This window comes from Impatiens glandulifera, chromosome 1, assembly GCF_907164915.1.
Source record: "Impatiens glandulifera chromosome 1, dImpGla2.1, whole genome shotgun sequence".
NCBI classification, from domain to species: domain Eukaryota; kingdom Viridiplantae; phylum Streptophyta; class Magnoliopsida; order Ericales; family Balsaminaceae; genus Impatiens; species Impatiens glandulifera.
In genome coordinates this window covers 23116220-23135558 of record NC_061862.1, presented here as the reverse complement: position 1 = coordinate 23135558, position 19339 = coordinate 23116220, and the positions used below count along the sequence as shown (strand labels likewise).

The 19339-nt window shown below is 28.1% G+C and overlaps 3 protein-coding genes across 4 annotated transcripts; 2 read left to right on the top strand and 1 right to left on the bottom strand.

Moving 5' to 3' along the window:
• The first annotated feature begins 3026 nt into the window (after positions 1-3026).
• On the top strand, positions 3027-5260 carry LOC124920797 (exocyst complex component EXO70B1). The gene has a single exon (XM_047461358.1). It carries the CDS (start codon positions 3180-3182, stop codon positions 5046-5048), a length of 1869 nt encoding a protein of 622 aa, XP_047317314.1. The 5' UTR covers positions 3027-3179; the 3' UTR covers positions 5049-5260.
• A 9835-nt stretch (positions 5261-15095) lies between these two features.
• LOC124921166 lies at positions 15096-15545 on the top strand. Its single transcript, XM_047461791.1, has one exon. It carries the CDS (start codon positions 15096-15098, stop codon positions 15543-15545), a length of 450 nt encoding a protein of 149 aa, XP_047317747.1.
• A 1490-nt stretch (positions 15546-17035) lies between these two features.
• On the bottom strand, positions 17036-18457 carry LOC124921004 (protein LURP-one-related 7). Of its 2 annotated transcripts, none has more exons than XM_047461601.1 (3): positions 18099-18457; positions 17435-17656; positions 17036-17339 (listed from the first exon to the last, which is right to left on the bottom strand). In XM_047461601.1, the coding sequence occupies exons 1-3, from the start codon at positions 18315-18317 to the stop codon at positions 17190-17192; spliced, it is 591 nt and encodes a 196-aa protein (XP_047317557.1). In that variant the 5' UTR covers positions 18318-18457; the 3' UTR covers positions 17036-17189. The 2 variants fall into 2 exon arrangements, with proteins under 2 accessions (XP_047317557.1, XP_047317556.1); XM_047461600.1 differs by having other exon boundaries at positions 17036-17334.
• Between the last annotated feature and the right edge of the window lie 882 nt (positions 18458-19339).

Here is a 19339-nt window from a genome sequence, read left to right as displayed (position 1 = left end):
GATAAATCGAGATTTCGAAGGGGATTGGATAGGGATACGTTGTCCCCCTTTTGTTTGTCATTTTTATGAAAGCTCTTTCTAGGATAATAATTTTCATTGAAAATAACAAACTTATGCATGGAGTTGATTGTGGCTCGAGGAGGGTTTTGTTTTCCATTTTCACTTGTTTTTGTTGATGATATGATTTGTATGATTCAAGATATCCATATAAATTTCAAGCATCTTCGTGATATTTCGTGGTATTTGCCACTTGTTCGGGGTTTCATGTTAATCTTGACAAGTTTGAAATCTTATTCTCTAATTTTGTGTCGATTATGAGAAGATCTCGTTTGGTGGGTATTTTAGGGTTTGGGCATTGAATGTTTTCCTGCCATGTAATTTGGTATTCCACTGATGCACAAGCTCGTTCTAATGCCTCTTGGGATTCGATTATCTCTAAGATGGAAAGAAAACTCACAATTTGGAAAATCAAGTTGCTATTTAAGGGAGGTCGTATGGTTTTCATCAAGAGCGCGTTGGAATCTATGCCTACTTACATTATGTCATTATTTGTTATTTCTAAAAGTATGGTAGTCAAAATGGAGAGATTGATGTGTAAATTTTTATGAGGGTCCTTTTAGTCTCCTTTTCACATCTTATTAGTTAAGACAAAATGAAAATGCTCAAAGATAAAGGGGTTTGGGTTTTCGTGACCTATGTGCTTTTAATAAGACATTATTGTCAAAGTGGTGTGGTCGTTCTGTTTCAGAACAGAGAATTTTCTAGGTTAATATTATTATAAGAAAATATGAGTTTGATTGGTCTAGTTTGTTCACAAAATATTCAATCTCCCCGTGGGATGTAACATATGGAGTGACATATCAATCATGTAGAAAAGATATAGTGAACAATATGTGTTTATCGTGGGCGATGGTTCATCAATCCGTTTTGGGGAGGATACATGGAGTGAGAGTAAGTGTTTTGCGGTTGTCTTCCCTATGCTTGCCTCTATTGTTATTTTTAGACATGTCACAATCAAGGATATATACGACTATCACTCTCAAGGTTTGGGGCATCGTATTAGATATAAGAGATTATCATTTGATGAAAGTTATATAATAATAGATTGTTATCTTTAGTAGCTAATGATGTCTCTGATAAACTAGAATGCGATGTGTGGGAGAGATTTAGATAAGTTTCATGCAGGACATTGTTATTTTTGTTGATAGAGTTGTTCCAACTGAGTTGTGCTGGGAGAAATTATGAGAGTTTAGAGTTTTCACTAAGATTTCTTTTTTTGGGTGGAGTGCGATCATAGTGATATTCTAACTGATAATAGATGTATGCGCAATAGTCTTATTTTAATTAATCGATGTCGTTTATGTCTCAAGGAGGTGAAGACGGTCCGTCATCTTTTTTACATTGTAAGAGTGTCGTTAGTATTTTAAGTCTTCTTTGGAACATTAATAGTATTCACTAGGTTATGCCGGAAACCATTAGTGCGTGATGAAAAACGTGAAGTGAGACGGCTAGATTTGCGGGTCTAAAACAATGAGATTATATAATTATTATTTTCTATGTGGATAATTTGGTTGGAGATAAATTGTATAACCTTCAACAATCTCAAACAACCGTTGTGAATTCTTCACAATACTATCTATCATCTTGAGATTATTTGAGGTTCGATTTGGAAAGCCGATATATTTGGTCGAAGAGTTCATTGGCATTTTGGAAAATCTTCGCACACATTCATTTTTAAAATATTTTATTGATTTTTTTATACACAAATGTTATGTTTTTGTCGTTGTGATTAAACGACTATCATTTTTATATATCATTGTATTGATTATTTAAAAAAAACTAAATAAAATATTAAAATATTTTTTATAATAATTTGTTAAAAAAATTATTTTATAAAAATAAAATAAAAATATTTTAATATTTTGTTTGTTAATTAAATGATTGGATTATTAAAAGCAATTCCAAAATTGAACAGTTAGTTGGGTTTCTGTTTTTTTTTTTTTTTTTTATCTGTTCTATAATTCTGTTTCTTTGTTATTTGTTATTATCAAAATTGACTTTATTACCATTTTAGTAGTTGTAACAAAACATTTTGGAAAATGCAGTTAATGTTTTAAGTATAATATCTTGAAAAAGTCAAATAAAACTAATTATTAGTCTTATTCTTCTAAAGTGTCTCCATTCAATCAAAATTTAAATAAAAGTAAATATTCGTTAGGAAAAGATTGCTTATTTGAATTCAAATTCAGTAAGTTAAAAAAACTTTATTCCTTTTAGGTGTTACCGGGTCCATGTTTTCCACCTAAAGAAGAAGAAAAAATCTTTTAAGTTATCTCAGCCATAGGTTTCTATTTGTTTATGGGAAATTGCTAAAAATAACATAAAATAATAATGTAAATGCTTGGCAGACTTATTTTCATGAGAATGGATGAAATATTAATATTATAGAGGTGATTATTTTATTAGAAAAATGAATTGATAAGAACATGCTAAATAAAATAAAATAATGTAAAGATCATTATCAAGATCGAATAGGAAGGTTCCAGGGTTCTTCTATCATTCCAAACGGTGAATTAGGAAATTTGATGAAATGAATATAATAATTGCTTTAATGGTTTAATTGTGCATATTGTCATTCAATAAAAATTGCATAAATGATTCCTTCTTATTTTTCAGATAAAAATATTCATACCACGTAACACAACCCTGCATCGCGTGACGCGATAACGATCGTGTCTCGCGACGACACACTCGACAAACTAGGGTTTCGTCGCCCGACAACATATTTTTATCCGAAAAATACGAAAGACTAATTGACGCAATTTTTATTATAAGGTCAATCCCATGGAATTTCACTCAAATGAATGATCTTATCTATCTTTATTTAGATAACTGAATGCAACGACGTCGTATTATAATATGCACGTCTTTCAGTGTCACTGTCCTCGTCATTTTCTCTCTCCTAGGTTCCTCCTCCTCTTATGGCTTTGATTTTCTTCTTTGTGAATATTATTCACGGTTTCCTTCTTCTCTCTCTTTAATTTGACCCTTTTTCATGAATTTTCACAGAAACCGCGTTTTAGTGGGCCATCCTTCTCCCTTATCTCACTGAAGAATTCATGCCCTAAGAAGAAGAACTACTGACTTTTTGTAATTTGTGCTTTGGAAAAACTTCAACTATGGCTGAAAACGGAGAAGAGAAGCTCATCGCTGTTGCTCGTCACATTGCTAAAACCCTAGGACACACAGACACCATGACCGACGACATCCTCCAGATTTTCTCCAACTTCGATGGCCGATTTCGCGAGAAATTGGTGGAGAAATTCACCGACGACGATCCTAGAGCACTGGAACAGACTCTCAAGTCACTTAGTCGACAGATCTCAAGGTACGTTTCCGCCGAAGATTCTATCTGGTTCAATTCTGTTGACGCCTCCGCTTTCCTGGACGTAATCGACGATCTCCTCAATGTTATTCATAATTGGACTCCCATGGCTCGTGAACCGCTTGTTGACGCTTGTCTTAGACGCGCTGATGACTTGATTCAGAAAGCTATGTTTCGTCTCGAGGATGAATTCAAGACGGTCATGGAGCGCGACTCGCAGCTCGACAGCGAGTCGTTTGATCTTAATAGATACCGTAAAGGCGATTCAACTGCCACTGCCGGCGACGGCGATTTATTATCCGATTTTTCTGGCGATGAAGATGAGGACGACGGAGAAACTATAGTTCCGGTTGCACATCCGATTTCCGATTATAATATCGTTATCGACCCTCTTGCCTCCGGTACGATCAACGATTTACAGGAGATATCGAAGCGGATGATTTCCGCAGGTTATGTAAAAGAGTGCTCGAATGTGTACAGCAGTTGCCGTAGAGAATTTCTGGAAGAGAGCTTTTTTAGATTAGGGCTTCAGAAACTAAGCATAGAAGAAATGTATAAGATGGAATGGTCAGATTTGGATGACGAGATTGAGAGATGGAAAAGAGCTGCCAATGTCGCGTTTAGGATCCTATTCCCAAGCGAGCGTCGTCTATGCGATCGCGTCTTCTTCAATTTCTCTACATCTGCAGACCTTTCATTCATAGATGTATGTAGGGGATCAACTATTCAGCTTCTTAACTTCGCAGACGCGGTGGCGGTCGGAAGTAGAGCCCCAGAACGACTGTTCAGAGTCCTCGACGTTTACGAAACTGTTCGCGATCTGTTGCCAGATATGGAAGCTTTATTTTCCGATGAGCATTGTTCATCTCTAAAACACGAAGCTATGATGATCTGGAATCGGCTGGGAGAAGCCATTAGAGGAATATTAATGGAATTGGAGAATCTGATTCGTCGTGACCCGGCTAAGGCTGCAGTTCCTGGAGGTGGGCTTCACCCAATAACTCGATATGTGATGAATTACCTACGGGCAGCGTGCAGGTCTCGACAGACACTGGAGCAGGTGTTTTTCAACGAGAGTTCGCCTTCGTCTTCATTATCGGATCAAATTGCATGGATAATGGAGCTGCTGGAGAGAAATTTGGAGGCGAAAGCGAATATATACAAAGACCCTGCTTTGAGTTCTGTTTTCATGATGAACAATGGGAGGTACATGGTTCAAAAAGTGAAGGGAGATGAGTTGGGTAATCTATTAGGTGAGGATTGGATAAGAAATCAGAACTCGAAAATCAAGCAATGTCATGGGAATTACCAGAGAAGCTCGTGGAGTAAAGTATTGGGTTGTCTGAAACTGGAAAACAACTTATCATCTTCAAACTCGAGTAGTACGTCAAAGATCCTGAGGGAGAAGCTGAAGTCTTTCAACATCCAGTTTGAGGAGATGTGTAGAATCCAGTCTACATGGGTGATATTCGACGAGCAGCTGAGGAACGAGCTGCGGATTTCGGTGAGCAACCATTTGACTGCTGGGTATCGAAGCTTCATAGGGAGATTACAGGCGATTCCAGAGATGGGTAAGAACATGGAAAGGCGGATTAAGTATAGTGTGGAAGATGTGGAGGGGAGAATCAATGAACTGTTCAGAGGGAGCTGTGGAAGGAAGTGAAAATGAAGAGATCTGAAATGTGTTGTGTAGTATTGTTATTATTATGTAATCATGGTTGTTGGAGTTTGTAGAAGAAGAAGCTTTGTCTGTAAGTGTTCTTGCTATTCATCCACACTTGATACATATATATTATATAATATACATGGCTGCCTTTCAGTAAAACAAGTTGGATCATACATAGGTAACAAAATATAAATTCAGATGTCCCCAAATTGGGTCGAATCCAAAAGCAAGCAATAGGGAATTAGTTGTCTGAAACTGGAAAACAGTTCATCATCTTCTTCTCCTAACTTCATTATTAATAACACTACATCAGAATTCAGAAATCCAGCGATATGATGATTACAACAATTAGGAATTTTGTGGTTGGTTATACCTTAAAATTGATGAGTGTCTTCCAGTTCATGTCATCTAGGGATGTAAATGAGCCGAGTCGAACAGTATTGGGTTCGTCTAGTATATATTCGTTTTGAGCTTTTACAATCGAGCTCGGCTCGTATGGATTTATTTGAGCTCACGAGCCGCTCGTGCTCGGCTCGTTTAAAGCTTGTTTAGAAAGCTCGTTTTAAAGCTTGTTTATAAATTGGAAAATGAAATGAATGCAACATTAAAATTATAATTATAAATATAATCATGTAATAATATTAATTATTATAATATATATTTATATATTACTATTTTTTTTTTATAATTTATAAATTATATTTAAACAATATTGACCTTATAAACGAATTTGTTCGCGAGCCTATAAACGAATATGTTCGTGAGCTTACGAGCCGAATATCGATAAGTTCAAGCTCGATTCGTTTAAATTTTCGAGCTTTTAAACGAGCTTGAACTCGGCTCGTTAAGACTAACGAACGAGCTCGAATTAGCTTTTTGTCGAGCCGAGATTCGAAAAGTTCGCGAACAGGTCAATAAAACTGGGTATTTGTGACACAAAACAGATCTCTCGGTCAGATATGGATGCAATTTGGGATTTTGAGAGGTCAATTTTTGTGACTGGAATATTACTCTCCAATCTTGTACTCGCTTATTTTGAATCTCTTAAAATAAGATTCAAAATTTTAAGATTTTGAGTGATTTCTTTTTAAGTAGGGAATTAATTCTATTTTAATCAAATTAAATTGACAGTTAAATATGAGAAACTAGTAAACAATATAAAATAAAATTTTCAAACATTTGATGATTTAAATAATAAATTATAGCAAAGAACAAAATTTTAAAATATCTTAGGTGTACAAAAAAACCAATTATTCTCTGAAAAAAATAATTGTATTTTTACTTTTTCTACGAAAAAAAAGTGAAGTACCTTTTAATTAAAAAAAAAAATAATGGAGTCAATATTTATGAAATATATATATATATATATTTAATTAATCTCTTCTTTCTGTGGGTGGGCCGGTTCACTGAAGCCCATTAACCTAACACTAAAATCAAAATTAGATATGTGATCAGCGTCAACGTTTTAAGAAATTATTGGAGATGAGAGATTATTACCTGGAAAACGATAGAAGGAGAAAGGAATTTTGAAGAGTAGAAGAATGATATATTATTATATCAACTAGCGTGTATCCCGTGCATTTGCACGAGTAATAATATAGAAAACTGTGAAAAAAATATTACGGTAAAATTTTTATGGGCGGGTCAATCCACAATCCGACCCAAGTATTCATTTACTCACACATATATTCAAATTAACCACGGCTCTCGACCCGGCAATCCAGACCTTTTAAAAATTAAGCATAATTATATATATAGATTAGTTAGTTAAAAAGTTCTTATATTATTAAAATGTCATGCGTTTATCAAATTTTGGGTTGAATTTAAAATATAAAGTGTTATTAGCTCAGTTGGTTAAAATGTTATATTTATTTTGTTAGGTTGCAAGTTCGAACTATACCTATAGCATTTTTAATTTTATTTTTAATCGTTTTAAGTTTATGGGCGGGTCAACCCACAATCCGACCTAAATATCCATTTACTCTCACATATATCCAAATTAACCACAACTCTCGATCCGGCAATCCAGACACTTTAAAAGTTAAGCATAATTATATATATAGAATAGTTAGTTAAAAAGTTCTTATATTGTTAAAATGTCATGCGTTTATCAAATTTTGAGTTGAATTTAAAATATAAAGTGTTATTAGCTCAGTTGGTTAAAAGATTATATTTATTTTGTTAGGTTGCAAGTTCGAACTATACCTATAACATTTTTAATTTTATTTTTAACCGTTTTAAGTTTATGGGCGGGTCAATCCACAATCCGACTCAAGTATCCATTTACTCTCACATATATCCAAATTAACCACAGCTCTCGACCCGGCAATTCGGACACTTTAAAAATTAAGCATCATTATATATATATATATATATATATATATATATATATATATATATATATATATATATATATATATATATAGATTTGTCAAGAAAAAATATATCTCGAAACAAAATACAAGAGAGAGAAAAATATTTATATTTTCTCTTTCTTACCAAATTAGGTAAATGCTGTAAAAGTATTTTATATAAGAGTGTTGTATACAATAAAAACTCAATAAATTAATACTCGATTATTTAATAAACTCTCTAAGATAATATTTTTGGCCGATCTGACTCGGGGATAGAGTGCTAAATTAATAATTCCCTAAAATTATAAGATAATACATTTTTAATAATTTCTTTAGATCTCATATAAAATATAAATTAATAATTTCTTATATATAATATATTACATGTGTTAACATAGAGTATTTTGATCTTGTTTATATAGTAAGTATTTTTAATGTCCATAAAGTGATACATTAAACACAAAAAACATAATAAGGTGGGAGATTGAAATTTCTTTTAAATTGGGTCATTCATTTGATATACAATATGCATTATATACAATAATTAAGTGAAAGTTTAAAAGTGTTTGTAAACTAAGTATTTTACTATAAATTAATAAAATATTAATTATTATATAAATTAATAATTATTATTTTATCGATTAATTAATAACTCTTTTAATTAATAAATTTTTATCGTCTATATTATTTTATAGGGTTTCTAATATATATATATATATATATATATATATATATATATATATATATATATATAAATTTGTCATTCAGCCCCTTCTCTTTCAAACAAATTCTCTCAACCTATTACTTAAATTTTAAAATCACAAAGTTATTCTTAAAATTATTTGATTGTAGAGAACCAGAGTTTTGATATTAAATAAAATTTATATGGTAATTCTTACTATTTTAAATTTACGTTAATTTTTGTTATAAATATTTTAGATTTTACAATTCTATATCCATTTTAAATTAAAAATATAAATTTATATTTATAAATTGATTTTTTTTATTATTAATAAAATAAATAAATTAATATAATTAATTTTATAAGTATAATTTTTTACAAAGTTATTTACTTATTATTTTTTAATTTATTTTATTTTTAAATATATAAATTTTTAAAAATGATTAACGTATAAAATATTTAATTATATACATAAATAATAATAATATATAACTCATATTTTTTCAAAATAATTTTTTACAATTTCAATTAAATTCGTGATTTACACTTTTTATCACTAATATCAACCATTAGATTGGCCTTGGGCCTTGATTTGAAAAGTCTATAGTAATTTTGGATCCATTTGAAATCAAAGAAAAAAAAAGGAAACTGAAAAGAAAATGTAGAATTGAAAAAGAAAAAATGGCTGGAATCATAGTGTTTTCTTTTTCTGCCCAGTAATTTATTTAAATAAGGGTTTAATTTGAAAATATATAGTATTATTATTTATATATATAATTAAGTATTTTATATTTAACCAATTTTAAGTTTTATATATTTAAATATAAAATTAATTAAATAATAATAAATAAATAATACAAAAATAAATTATATTAATTTATTTATTTGAATAAATAATAAAAAAATTATTTATAAATATAAAATTTATTTTTGTAATGAAAAATAAAATAAAATAAAATCGTAAATTTAAATTATTTATAAACTTGTAAAATATTATTATCCTAAATTAGTAAAAATTCACATATTTAAGAGTTTACTTAAAAATGAAACTTATTAACCTTTTATCTGAAATCGTAAAATCGCGAGATTTTAAGAGTTAATTCGAGACTCGAGATTTTAACAGTATTGTTTACCTAGTTTTTTTCAATAAATATGAAATTTCGCATTATTGGAAGAGAAATAATTAGGTAAAAAAATTTGAGAAAGGAATTTAAAAAAAAAAATACACAATTAAAAATTAACCAATTTTATTATTCTTTAGGTCATTTCCTTTCCTATTCTCTCTATATCCCTCCTCTCATTGGGAAATATGAAATTCCTTATTATTGGAAATGGGCCTTATATTTTATATTTTTAAGGTTCAATTCGTCCGCTGCATAGTCCATATTATCTTAATAATACCTATCATCATCTTAGCTCCATGGTTCATTGTTTTATTACAACTAAATTATTTTGTAATTCAACTAAATTAAACAATTATCTCAATCTTTTTTTAATTTAATAAATTATTTAATTTATTAATTAAAATATTAAAATATTTTAAATTTTAAATTATTATTTTAAATTTTATTATTATATATTAATAAATTTTAAGTCTTTAAAGATTTCGAGTACTACGTGTGAGCATTACACTAATTAATCCGAAATTCAATCGAATTCGAATCCAAAATACTAATTCATATAAGTTATTTCGAATTGGATTGAGTTCGGATTGAATTCGGATTTAATTAAGTTCGAATTGGATTGAATTCGAATTTGATTAAATAAGAATTGGATTAAGATTATCCAAACATTTAAATAAAATATATTATTTTTAATTTTACTTATTTTATCTCAATATATATATATGTATTTTTAATTTATTTTAGGCAATCATTTTTTTCATTACAGTAATCAATTTTATATATTTTTTTATTATTTCTTTTAGTATCTATTGGATAGATAAAATATTATAATATGTTATTAAAAAATTAATTATAATTTTTTTTGAGTAATTTTAAAAATTAAAAAATTAATAAAATAAAAAATATTAAATAATTAAAGAAAAATATTAAGTTAGATAATCCAAACTATACTTAACACAATCCCGTGTGGTTACTCCTACTAACCAAAAAAGAATATATAACGTTAATTATTTTGAGATAACCAATGATAATTTTATTTTGTCAATCATTTGAGAAAATATCCTTTGAAGAAGCAAAAAGACTTTAAACCATGATCGACTATGAAAATATCACATTTGATCAGAGATACACTTATAGAGATTGTAGGGAACAGATTCGAAGCTTACAAATTTATTTAATATTTATATGTTTAACAACTAACAAATTTGTTTGGATTAATTAATTAACCATGTAAAGAAAGATTGTTTTAGCTCATTATAAGTAGAGCCTAAAATAAGAAAAACTCAATTTTCATAATATTATGAGTTTGAGTTTGTATATTTGAACTATTTAAAAAAGGTTGATGATTTAGTTATATTTTTTAGTATAAAAAGAATGTCAAATTATAATATTAGGTTTAGTTTAAGAGATTAATCATGTGGGTTTTGGATTAACTTAGTCATCAAACATAAATGAATTTGACAACCATTTAGGTATGTGACAGAGATTATAGAATAATTATACATAACTATAACATTATATATAATCTAGTTTAGATTCCAATTAATTAGTGACAGCTATTTACAAATATATATAATTGAATTTGTCTGTGCAGAACTGACAACTTAACTTGTAAGTTTATAAAATTAAAGCTACCTAATTTATTTACTTATAAGACTTGGATTAATGTACGATAAATTAGCAACAGTACTTGCTGTTACCAATTTAATTATAATTTATCCTATATAATTAGATAATGTCAATTTCATTTATTTAACATCTTCATCTGCTGGAAAAACTTCAATAACCTTTTTTTAGAAATAAAAAGATTCAATCATTTTCATCTTTTATTATATTATTATTACTTGTTTGATCAACACATATATGTCTCCTTAGTACACATGTTTTTGTTCTTAAGCAACTCACCAATTTGATTTATATATTTATTTTTAAATTATAAACAAAACAAATAACTTAATTTGCATAAATATTATTGGAGAACTATAAATAATATATATATATTATAATTAATTGAAAATACATAAATATAAAGTAATTATTATTTAATGGGGTTAGTAGTTGCAGGTATTGTCTGTTATGTTGTGAAATACATGATGAGATTGGATCTTATTCATACATGTTATAGATGCATGGATGAATAGACTGGTTTCATTTGGAATCTTATTATCAAATCTATGGGCAAAACAACTGGTATTGTACTTTTATTAAGGTAATTAAATAATTATATCAATAATTAATTACCTAAGGCCAGTGCTAATTAATTCACTAACTCACTGGATTGTAAAGTTAGTTTGACATTAGAGTTTGACTCTTTACACACATATATATATATAATAAAAAAATTAAATCAAGATATTTATTTATTTCCTTGACAAATATTATAATATTTAGAATATTAATAATTTTATTTATAAAAAAAAGTAAAATTCATTTCATTATCTATTTAGTATTTAGTCACGGTTGTGAAAATTTGAGAGTATTTCGATTATCTCAATTAAAATAATAAAATTATTTAAATTAAAAATAAAATTGTCTTGACACGGAATGAAATAATGGCACATTATTTCTTTTTCATTATATATTAGAGTATATGTTATCATATTATTTTATTTATTAAAAAGTTATAATTTATTATGATAATACTATTATTATATTAACATTTGTATATACATGATAAATTGGATCTAATATACACATACACAGTTTTTCATTTTTATCTAAATTCTAGATATCAATTTTTGTAAATATAATTGTTAAAGTAGGCTTTATAGTTTGTTTATATTTTTTTAACATAAGAGAGATAAACTAATATGTAGTTTAATATAAAAAGTATTATTAAATAAATTCTTATGACTTTATTATTGTTATTGTGGTTGATTTGATAAGGTAAGAACTTAAAAGAAGACTTCGTATATTTAAATAATAAATATATATAAAAGAGAGAGACAGCTAGATATTAATTTTTCTTGTTAAAGTTTTCATATGTTAGACCTTGTTTTATGTTATTCTTAATCATGATATACTTTATTGGTTTGTATGACTTGTTAACTCATTAATGATTCTCTTGTTTTTCCTTAATTATATATGAAAGTTTTTATATTCAGCTTTTTGTTTTAATTGGTTGTTACAAATTCTAATATACACATGCAAGAATTATTTCATGTATTATTGATTTCAACAAATAACAATTATATGATGCTAATATGTAAATTTGTGAACCACCTATGTTGAGTCTCAACATTGGTGATGGATTATTCTCTTCACTAAACAATTTCTTTATTTTTGTTATAAATTTATGAAATAATTTTATAAACTAAAGTTCAATTAAGATAATATAAATTTTGAACCAAAATATAACAAATAAAAACATGTATTATAAGCAATTTAGGCTCTTAATTAAACAATTCATATTTTATTTTTGCACTATATTTTGATAAACATGCAATTTTATAGAACATGACTAGAATAAATTAATCGTTTTATAAACTGTGTCGTGCTTGAGTTGGCACGCAACACAATTTTGTGTGTAAGTCTAAATATAATACATTTTAAATACTAAAATATATCTTTGTTGCTATATTTATTATAATATACACATATAATTAATGATACTGTTTACATAAAAGTTTTATTTATATAGTTCAAATGAAAAAATTATACTATAATGTTTGAGTTCTCAAGTTTGAAATAAATGAACAATCAAAATGTCATTTTACTTTGAAATATTTTAATAATAATTTTTGTTGAAGGTACATGAGTTAAATAATATATTAGATAGAAATGTGACAAACCTAATAATAGTTTGGTACAACTAAACTTATAGGTTCACAATTAATAACGATACTCAAATTTATATAAATATTATAAATTCATCTCTGAAAATCTTATTTTTAAACTATCAATGTTAGAAAAAATATATATCCTTTATAAGCAAAATTCTTTACAATTAAATTTCATAAAAAACTTTAAAGAAGATATAATGAATTTTTACTTTTTTTTAAAAAAAAAAATTATTCGTTTGGAACTTTTAAATTCACATTATAATAAAATAAAAAATAATACTTATTTATCATCTATCGTTACTTAATTTATTAATTTCATTTTAATAATTATATATATATATTTTTTTATATATTAATACTATTTAAGTTGTTGTTTTTTTAAATCACAACTTCCTCAAAATTATATAAATAATTACTTTTTAAATAATCATATATATATATATATTTTAATTCTTAATCTGAAAAAGACTTTATATTCTTATCATTTTATCTTTTATTTTTTATTTTTGTATATTTTATCTAATTGAATTTGATTAAAATAAAAAATAAGGTAGAGATGTTAAACTTATAGGATAAATTTGAATATGTTATAAAAGTTTAAGGATGAAATTGAATAAGAGAGTTGTATAACTAATCTTGGGAATTGAAAAGCAGGCCAGCTAGAGGAGTTTTGTCTCATGCATAAGAGGGGCTGCATTATACACTCATTAATACTACTACTATTACTAATTAATTACACTTTCTGACTTTATATAATTATTTAATTTATTGGACAAAGGGAACCATAATGTTATTTTTCAAATATTATTACTTAATCTATTTTTTAAACAAGCAAACAAACAATTTAACAAACCGTGTGATTATGTTAACGCGTATGAGTTTTTATTATTTGACCAAAACTGAACAATATCATGCAATATCTAATTTTTAATGTAACATGATAATTCGTGTATCAAAAGAATCTTAACTGAAAATTAAATTTAGTTCTCACTAAAATTTTAATTTAGACGTGTGGAGGAGGATTATGAGTCTCCCCAAGAAATAAACTTTGTCACAAAAATCTAAAAGGTAAACATGAACATTTAAACCCTAAATCTTTGGTCGACTCAATTATACCGATGTGAACCTTTAAACTCTAAATCTTTAGGGTCTCTTTCGTTGGCCACCTCTCTGTCTCACTTATTTATCTAAGAAGTACTTGAACTGGTGACATGAGTCTTATTTGAGAGGAATGAGACCTAAGCCATGTTTGTTGTGGTCTATGTCAGTATATTTGTAAAACAACTTAAAAAAACAATGTCTTATTAACACTTCCAAGAAATGTAGCTTATTAAAACTGATATTTATTTGTTGTCAGTCTTGGGTGATGAAAGAGACGAAGCTAAGGGATCGATTAGTGAGGTATAAGATCCGCTATTACGACAACCATCGCAGCTATCGGAGGTCACCTTCCAGTACAACTAACAATTACGAGATGAAAATAAAATAAAATTTGTACACGTTAAGTTGTATATTTCAAGTATAGGATTTTATTTAAAGCAACCATAAAATTTCAAGAGTTACTTTGCTTATTTTCCGAGATCTGAGGTCTTAGGTTGGTTGATGGACATGCATGTTGTTGTATAGGAGTTTATGTATTTCATGTCGGTGTTATTTCACATCTTGTGCTTGCTACCTACATAACAACCATATTTATTTGTTTAATTTTCTTTTGTATTCATGTCTGCCTCATTATTATTTCATAAATTAAATAGTGTTTGAACTACATTAATTTATATACCCATTACCCAATAATTAATAATTAATAAATCATAACTGGCTTTGGCACAATTAGCAAAATATGCTCATGGTACGAGTCCTATTCTACGGTAAGTGAACATGTTTTTTTTAGTCATTTATTTATTTATTTGGTTCTTCTAGTTTAAAAAAAATATATATAAAATGGAGGGGTCTTACATGATACAAATGATTTAATTTAATAGTACTTTGACCGATTCATATTATTATTATTCCCATCTTTATATATATGTGCATACATTACATAAGGTTCTCGATCTATGCCAACCAAGTTCAAATACACATACACATCTAGAAGAGAAATTATGGGGAACAGTTTAAGGTGTTGTTTGGCTTGCGTCCTTCCTTGTGGATCTCTAGATTTGATCCGTATAATTCACCTAAATGGCACCGTAGAAGAGATTACACATTCGGTCACAGCGGGCGAGATTCTCAAGGACAACCCCAACCACGTCCTTGCCAAGCCATTCTCTCAAGAAGGCATTGGCCGGGAAATCCTTGTACTCTCGCCCGATTCAGAACTCAAGAGGGGAAGTATCTATTTCTTGATCCCAGACTCGTCTCTTCCCGCCTCCGAGAATAAGAACAACTTGAAAGTGAAAAAGAAGACCAACAACGACAACCTTGAGTCACGTGATCAACATCGCCACTCGGAGAAGAAGAAGAACACCAAGTCGCGTGAGGATCATCGAAGAAGGAAAGCGCGACCTGTCGAATGGCACCCTTATTTGGATAGTATATTGGAAGAACTATGATACACGGGCACGACTTCCCCCTAAAAGAATTTGAGGCGTTCGTTTTTTCAGAAGCCAGCCTTAATTGGAATATTATTATATCGTTTAATTGTGTTTTCATTCTTTCTTGTATAAATTTTAATGACATCCCTTAATTTTCAATTTCTTAAAGACTATATTAATGCTCTAAAGAATATAATGTTTATGTTTTAATTTAATTTAATATATTTACAGTTTAAATGTTATTTTGATATTCATGTATATAGACTTTATCATTTAAGTTGTAAATGACAACAAAATAACTAAATATTATTATTAAATTATCCGAAAAAGAAAGAAAGTATAACCAAAAAAATAGCAAAAGAAATTAAGAAGTTGTTGCTTCCTAAAGAAAAGATCTATAGATAGATTTCAAATGAAGTTAAATTAAAAATATTTTAAAAAAATATTTACATAATTAAGGAAGATAACTTCTAAGTATATCAATTTATACAGCATATATAAAATGTTAACTACCTTTTAAGTGAACAAGTATATTCAAAAAATTATTTGTGAACAAGTATATTCAAAAAATTATTTGACAGATTAGTCTCTAGAACACAATCAACATAAATAAAATATCTATAAAATTGTTTTGAAATATGATTCTGATTATTTTTTTGAATAATCATGATAATTATAATGTAGTTTCAGTTTCATTGGGTACACATATTACTATTTTGACCCTACTCTAAATTATGTTTTCGATAATTATCTAATTTAAATTATTTTCTGAACTATGGTCTTTTTTTTAACAAGCATAAGAAACTAATAAAAGTTATAATATGAATTATAAATTGTGATAATCATAAATTTAAACTAATATGGGTGATAACATGCAAGTAATAACCCACCAAGTTCAAAGTGAAAAATGTTGAAATTGAAAAGATTATTTAGTATGCTGACTTTTTTCATATAAAAAATTAAAACAAAAGTAAAAAAAAAAAGATTTGATCAAAAATATGTAAGTAATATTATCTAAAACTTTATCAATTTTTTTATTTATTTACTCATCATTTAATTAATCACATATTTCCAACCATTTAACCATTTTCATGAGAAAATACTCTATCTCAAAAAAAAATTAATAATATCTTATATTTAAATCTTAAAAACAGATAGGTCATTACTCATATCCACTTTATCCGGGAATGATTAAATCTTGATTAGTACAGCATGAAACTAATCTATCAGTTATTTACATTTTTCAAAAAAAAATATTAGTTTCTCAAAATTTTTAATTTTCATTTTATCTAAAATTTTGAAATATCTATTTTCTTGAATGAGGTATTAACTAGAAAGAATTGAAAAATAAAATAAAGCAGAGGTAGCCAGTTCATTATTTTGAGTCTTGACTGTCAATTGCCATATGTATGTATATATAAGCAAGCTATCATATGTTACCATTATATTAGATCTGTAAATTAGTAGTTCACATGATCATTTCTATTGTATTATTACATGTGAAGACATTCAAGAAAAAATATATAATTCATTTTATTAAAAAAATGAAAGAAAAATAAATGTATTTGTTTCTCAAATTGCCATTGATATTAATTCAAAAGCTAGCTAACATTTGGCTGAAAAGAATCATAATCTTCGACAGATGGGGTGGTGGCGATAGATTTAAATCCATAATCTTCGACCGTGGAAGAATATAACAGTAAGAGCTACAATAAGAGGAGCTTGATCTTTGAAACCTGGAAAGATGGTCAATCGGAATTTGCTTCTTGGAATGAAATGCTTCCCTATTCCGAGTTTGTGCATCAAGCTGCTCTGCAAGTCAATTGTTAAAGTAAATTAACTATTAACACTTATTCTTCTTGCAATTGAAAACCAACTTCCAACATGCATATATAACTCAAGTTTACCTGTGCCACTATTGAATTCTGATTATACACCATGAACGATCTGTGGAACTGTGAACCTTTCATCCTAAAACCTGATTCAGAGTCCGAACCAGAACCATTTTCATCACCTATAATGGATACTTTAAATTCTTTGTGACTAAACGAATTAACAGTCATCCATACTTTGAATATCATATCCTTCTCTTCACTCCCATTACCCTTATACCCTTTCCAAGATCCATCCTACAATTATCAAAAGTAACAGCGAAATCTTATTAATCTCAAATCTTTGAATCACAACAACACCATCTTCATCTGAATTCTTAACCCATTAAGGCAAATGACTGAAACCCCTTTTCAACAAACAAAGATCTCACTTTGAAATAATTGAATGCAACATCTGTTACTCAATTTGAGCTTGAATCAAGAAAACTCTATTCACCAGTTCAGAAACTGATTTTAGCTGCTTAAAGAGCCAAGTACTGTCGTGATTCAAATCTACCATGTTCAACATCTTAGGTCAACAATTAAGTCAAATCACCGGAAATCTAGACGAAACCCTACTACATTTCTTCTAAAAAAAGCGTGATTTCTCAAGTTTCAATAATCAAGAACACAGTATATTAGATCTATTACAGATGAGAAGAGAATATTAATAAAATGTATGCGAGAGAGTGAGATTTACTTTGTCATGGTGCAAACAAATGAGTGGATTGCCGGCGGCATCGATTAGGACTCGTCGATGTTCGGAACCAGGGGATGGGAGTTTCTGGACTTGGAAGACGAGGCAGCTAGAGGCGTCGGTGAATCTGAGGCCGCCGCCGATGTGCTTCTTGGATACGAACAGATCGATCGAAATATGGGAACTATCCAGATGCTGAGGCGATGAAACCTCCAATTCCATATATAGATGAGGATGGAATGAAGGATTCGCAATGTATACTTGATTTGAGCGAGGAAGAGAGTAGATAGAGGGACCTGGTGGTGTTCATCATGTCCAATCCTCTTCTGTTCATCGATTCTCCTTCAACACATAGGTTTGTTTGTTTTCGAGTTTTTGAGAAATATTTCGTATTTTAAAATATAAATACAAAATTAGTGTTATTTTTTTTTATTTTAAAAAAAATATTTAAAGGAGTTAAATATAAAAAAAAAATTATTTGCGAAATATTAAATAATATGACAAATTTATAATAATTTTTTTTTTAATAATTAAAATTCTAATAAAAAACCTAATAATTTTGTAATTTTTTTAAGGTCGATTCCACGTATACGGAACGACGAGGAATAGGAATGTAGTACAGTAAGAATAACAAACCAATCAAACAATGAAAAATTACTAAAAAAAAATATTCATAATAACAATGATAATTGTTTTTAATGGAATGTTGATAAACAATATTGACAACTAATCATATATATATATATAATAATAATAATAAAAAAAAAGTGACAAATTCATAGAATGAATTGGAAGATAATGAAAAGAGCCTTCTTTTTGAAGATTCGTTCTGGTGACTATTTATTGGTAAAATAAAAAAATAATTGAAAATTCGGTAACTTTATCTCTTTTATCGCTATAAAAATGATAGACACGCTCTGCATGGTTCAGACTACCTACATAGATTTTAAACATATTTGGAATATTTTATGGTTATTCGATGAATGTTCCGGTCTTTGAGTTAATCTTAATAAGTCATACATTTTTTTTTCAAATTATGTTTCAAATAGAAAAAGAATGATGTTGGAAAATGTGTTGGGATTCAAAATTGGTAGTCTTCTGTAAACGTATTTTGGTATGCAATTAGAAACTAAATTATGATACAATGTCTATTGAGACCCAATTATCACTAAAATGAAATCTAAACTATTTAGATGAAAAAACGATATGTTAATCCTTATTAAGAGTGTGTTATTATTTATGCC

Excerpts from the sequence above, each read along its gene's own strand:
- LOC124921166 (XM_047461791.1), top strand. The coding sequence starts at position 15,096 with ATGGGGAACAGTTTAAGGTGTTGTTTGGCTTGCGTCCTTCCTTGTGGA.
- LOC124920797 (XM_047461358.1), top strand. The coding sequence starts at position 3,180 with ATGGCTGAAAACGGAGAAGAGAAGCTCATCGCTGTTGCTCGTCACATT.
- LOC124921004 (XM_047461600.1), bottom strand. The coding sequence starts at position 18,317 with ATGGAATTGGAGGTTTCATCGCCTCAGCATCTGGATAGTTCCCATATT. Across the intron at positions 17,657-18,098 it reads TTTGTTTGCACCATGACAAA|GATGGATCTTGGAAAGGGTA; the intron begins GTAAATCTCACT and ends TGATAATTGTAG. Across the intron at positions 17,335-17,434 it reads AGAATTCAATAGTGGCACAG|CTTGATGCACAAACTCGGAA; the intron begins GTAAACTTGAGT and ends CTTGCAGAGCAG.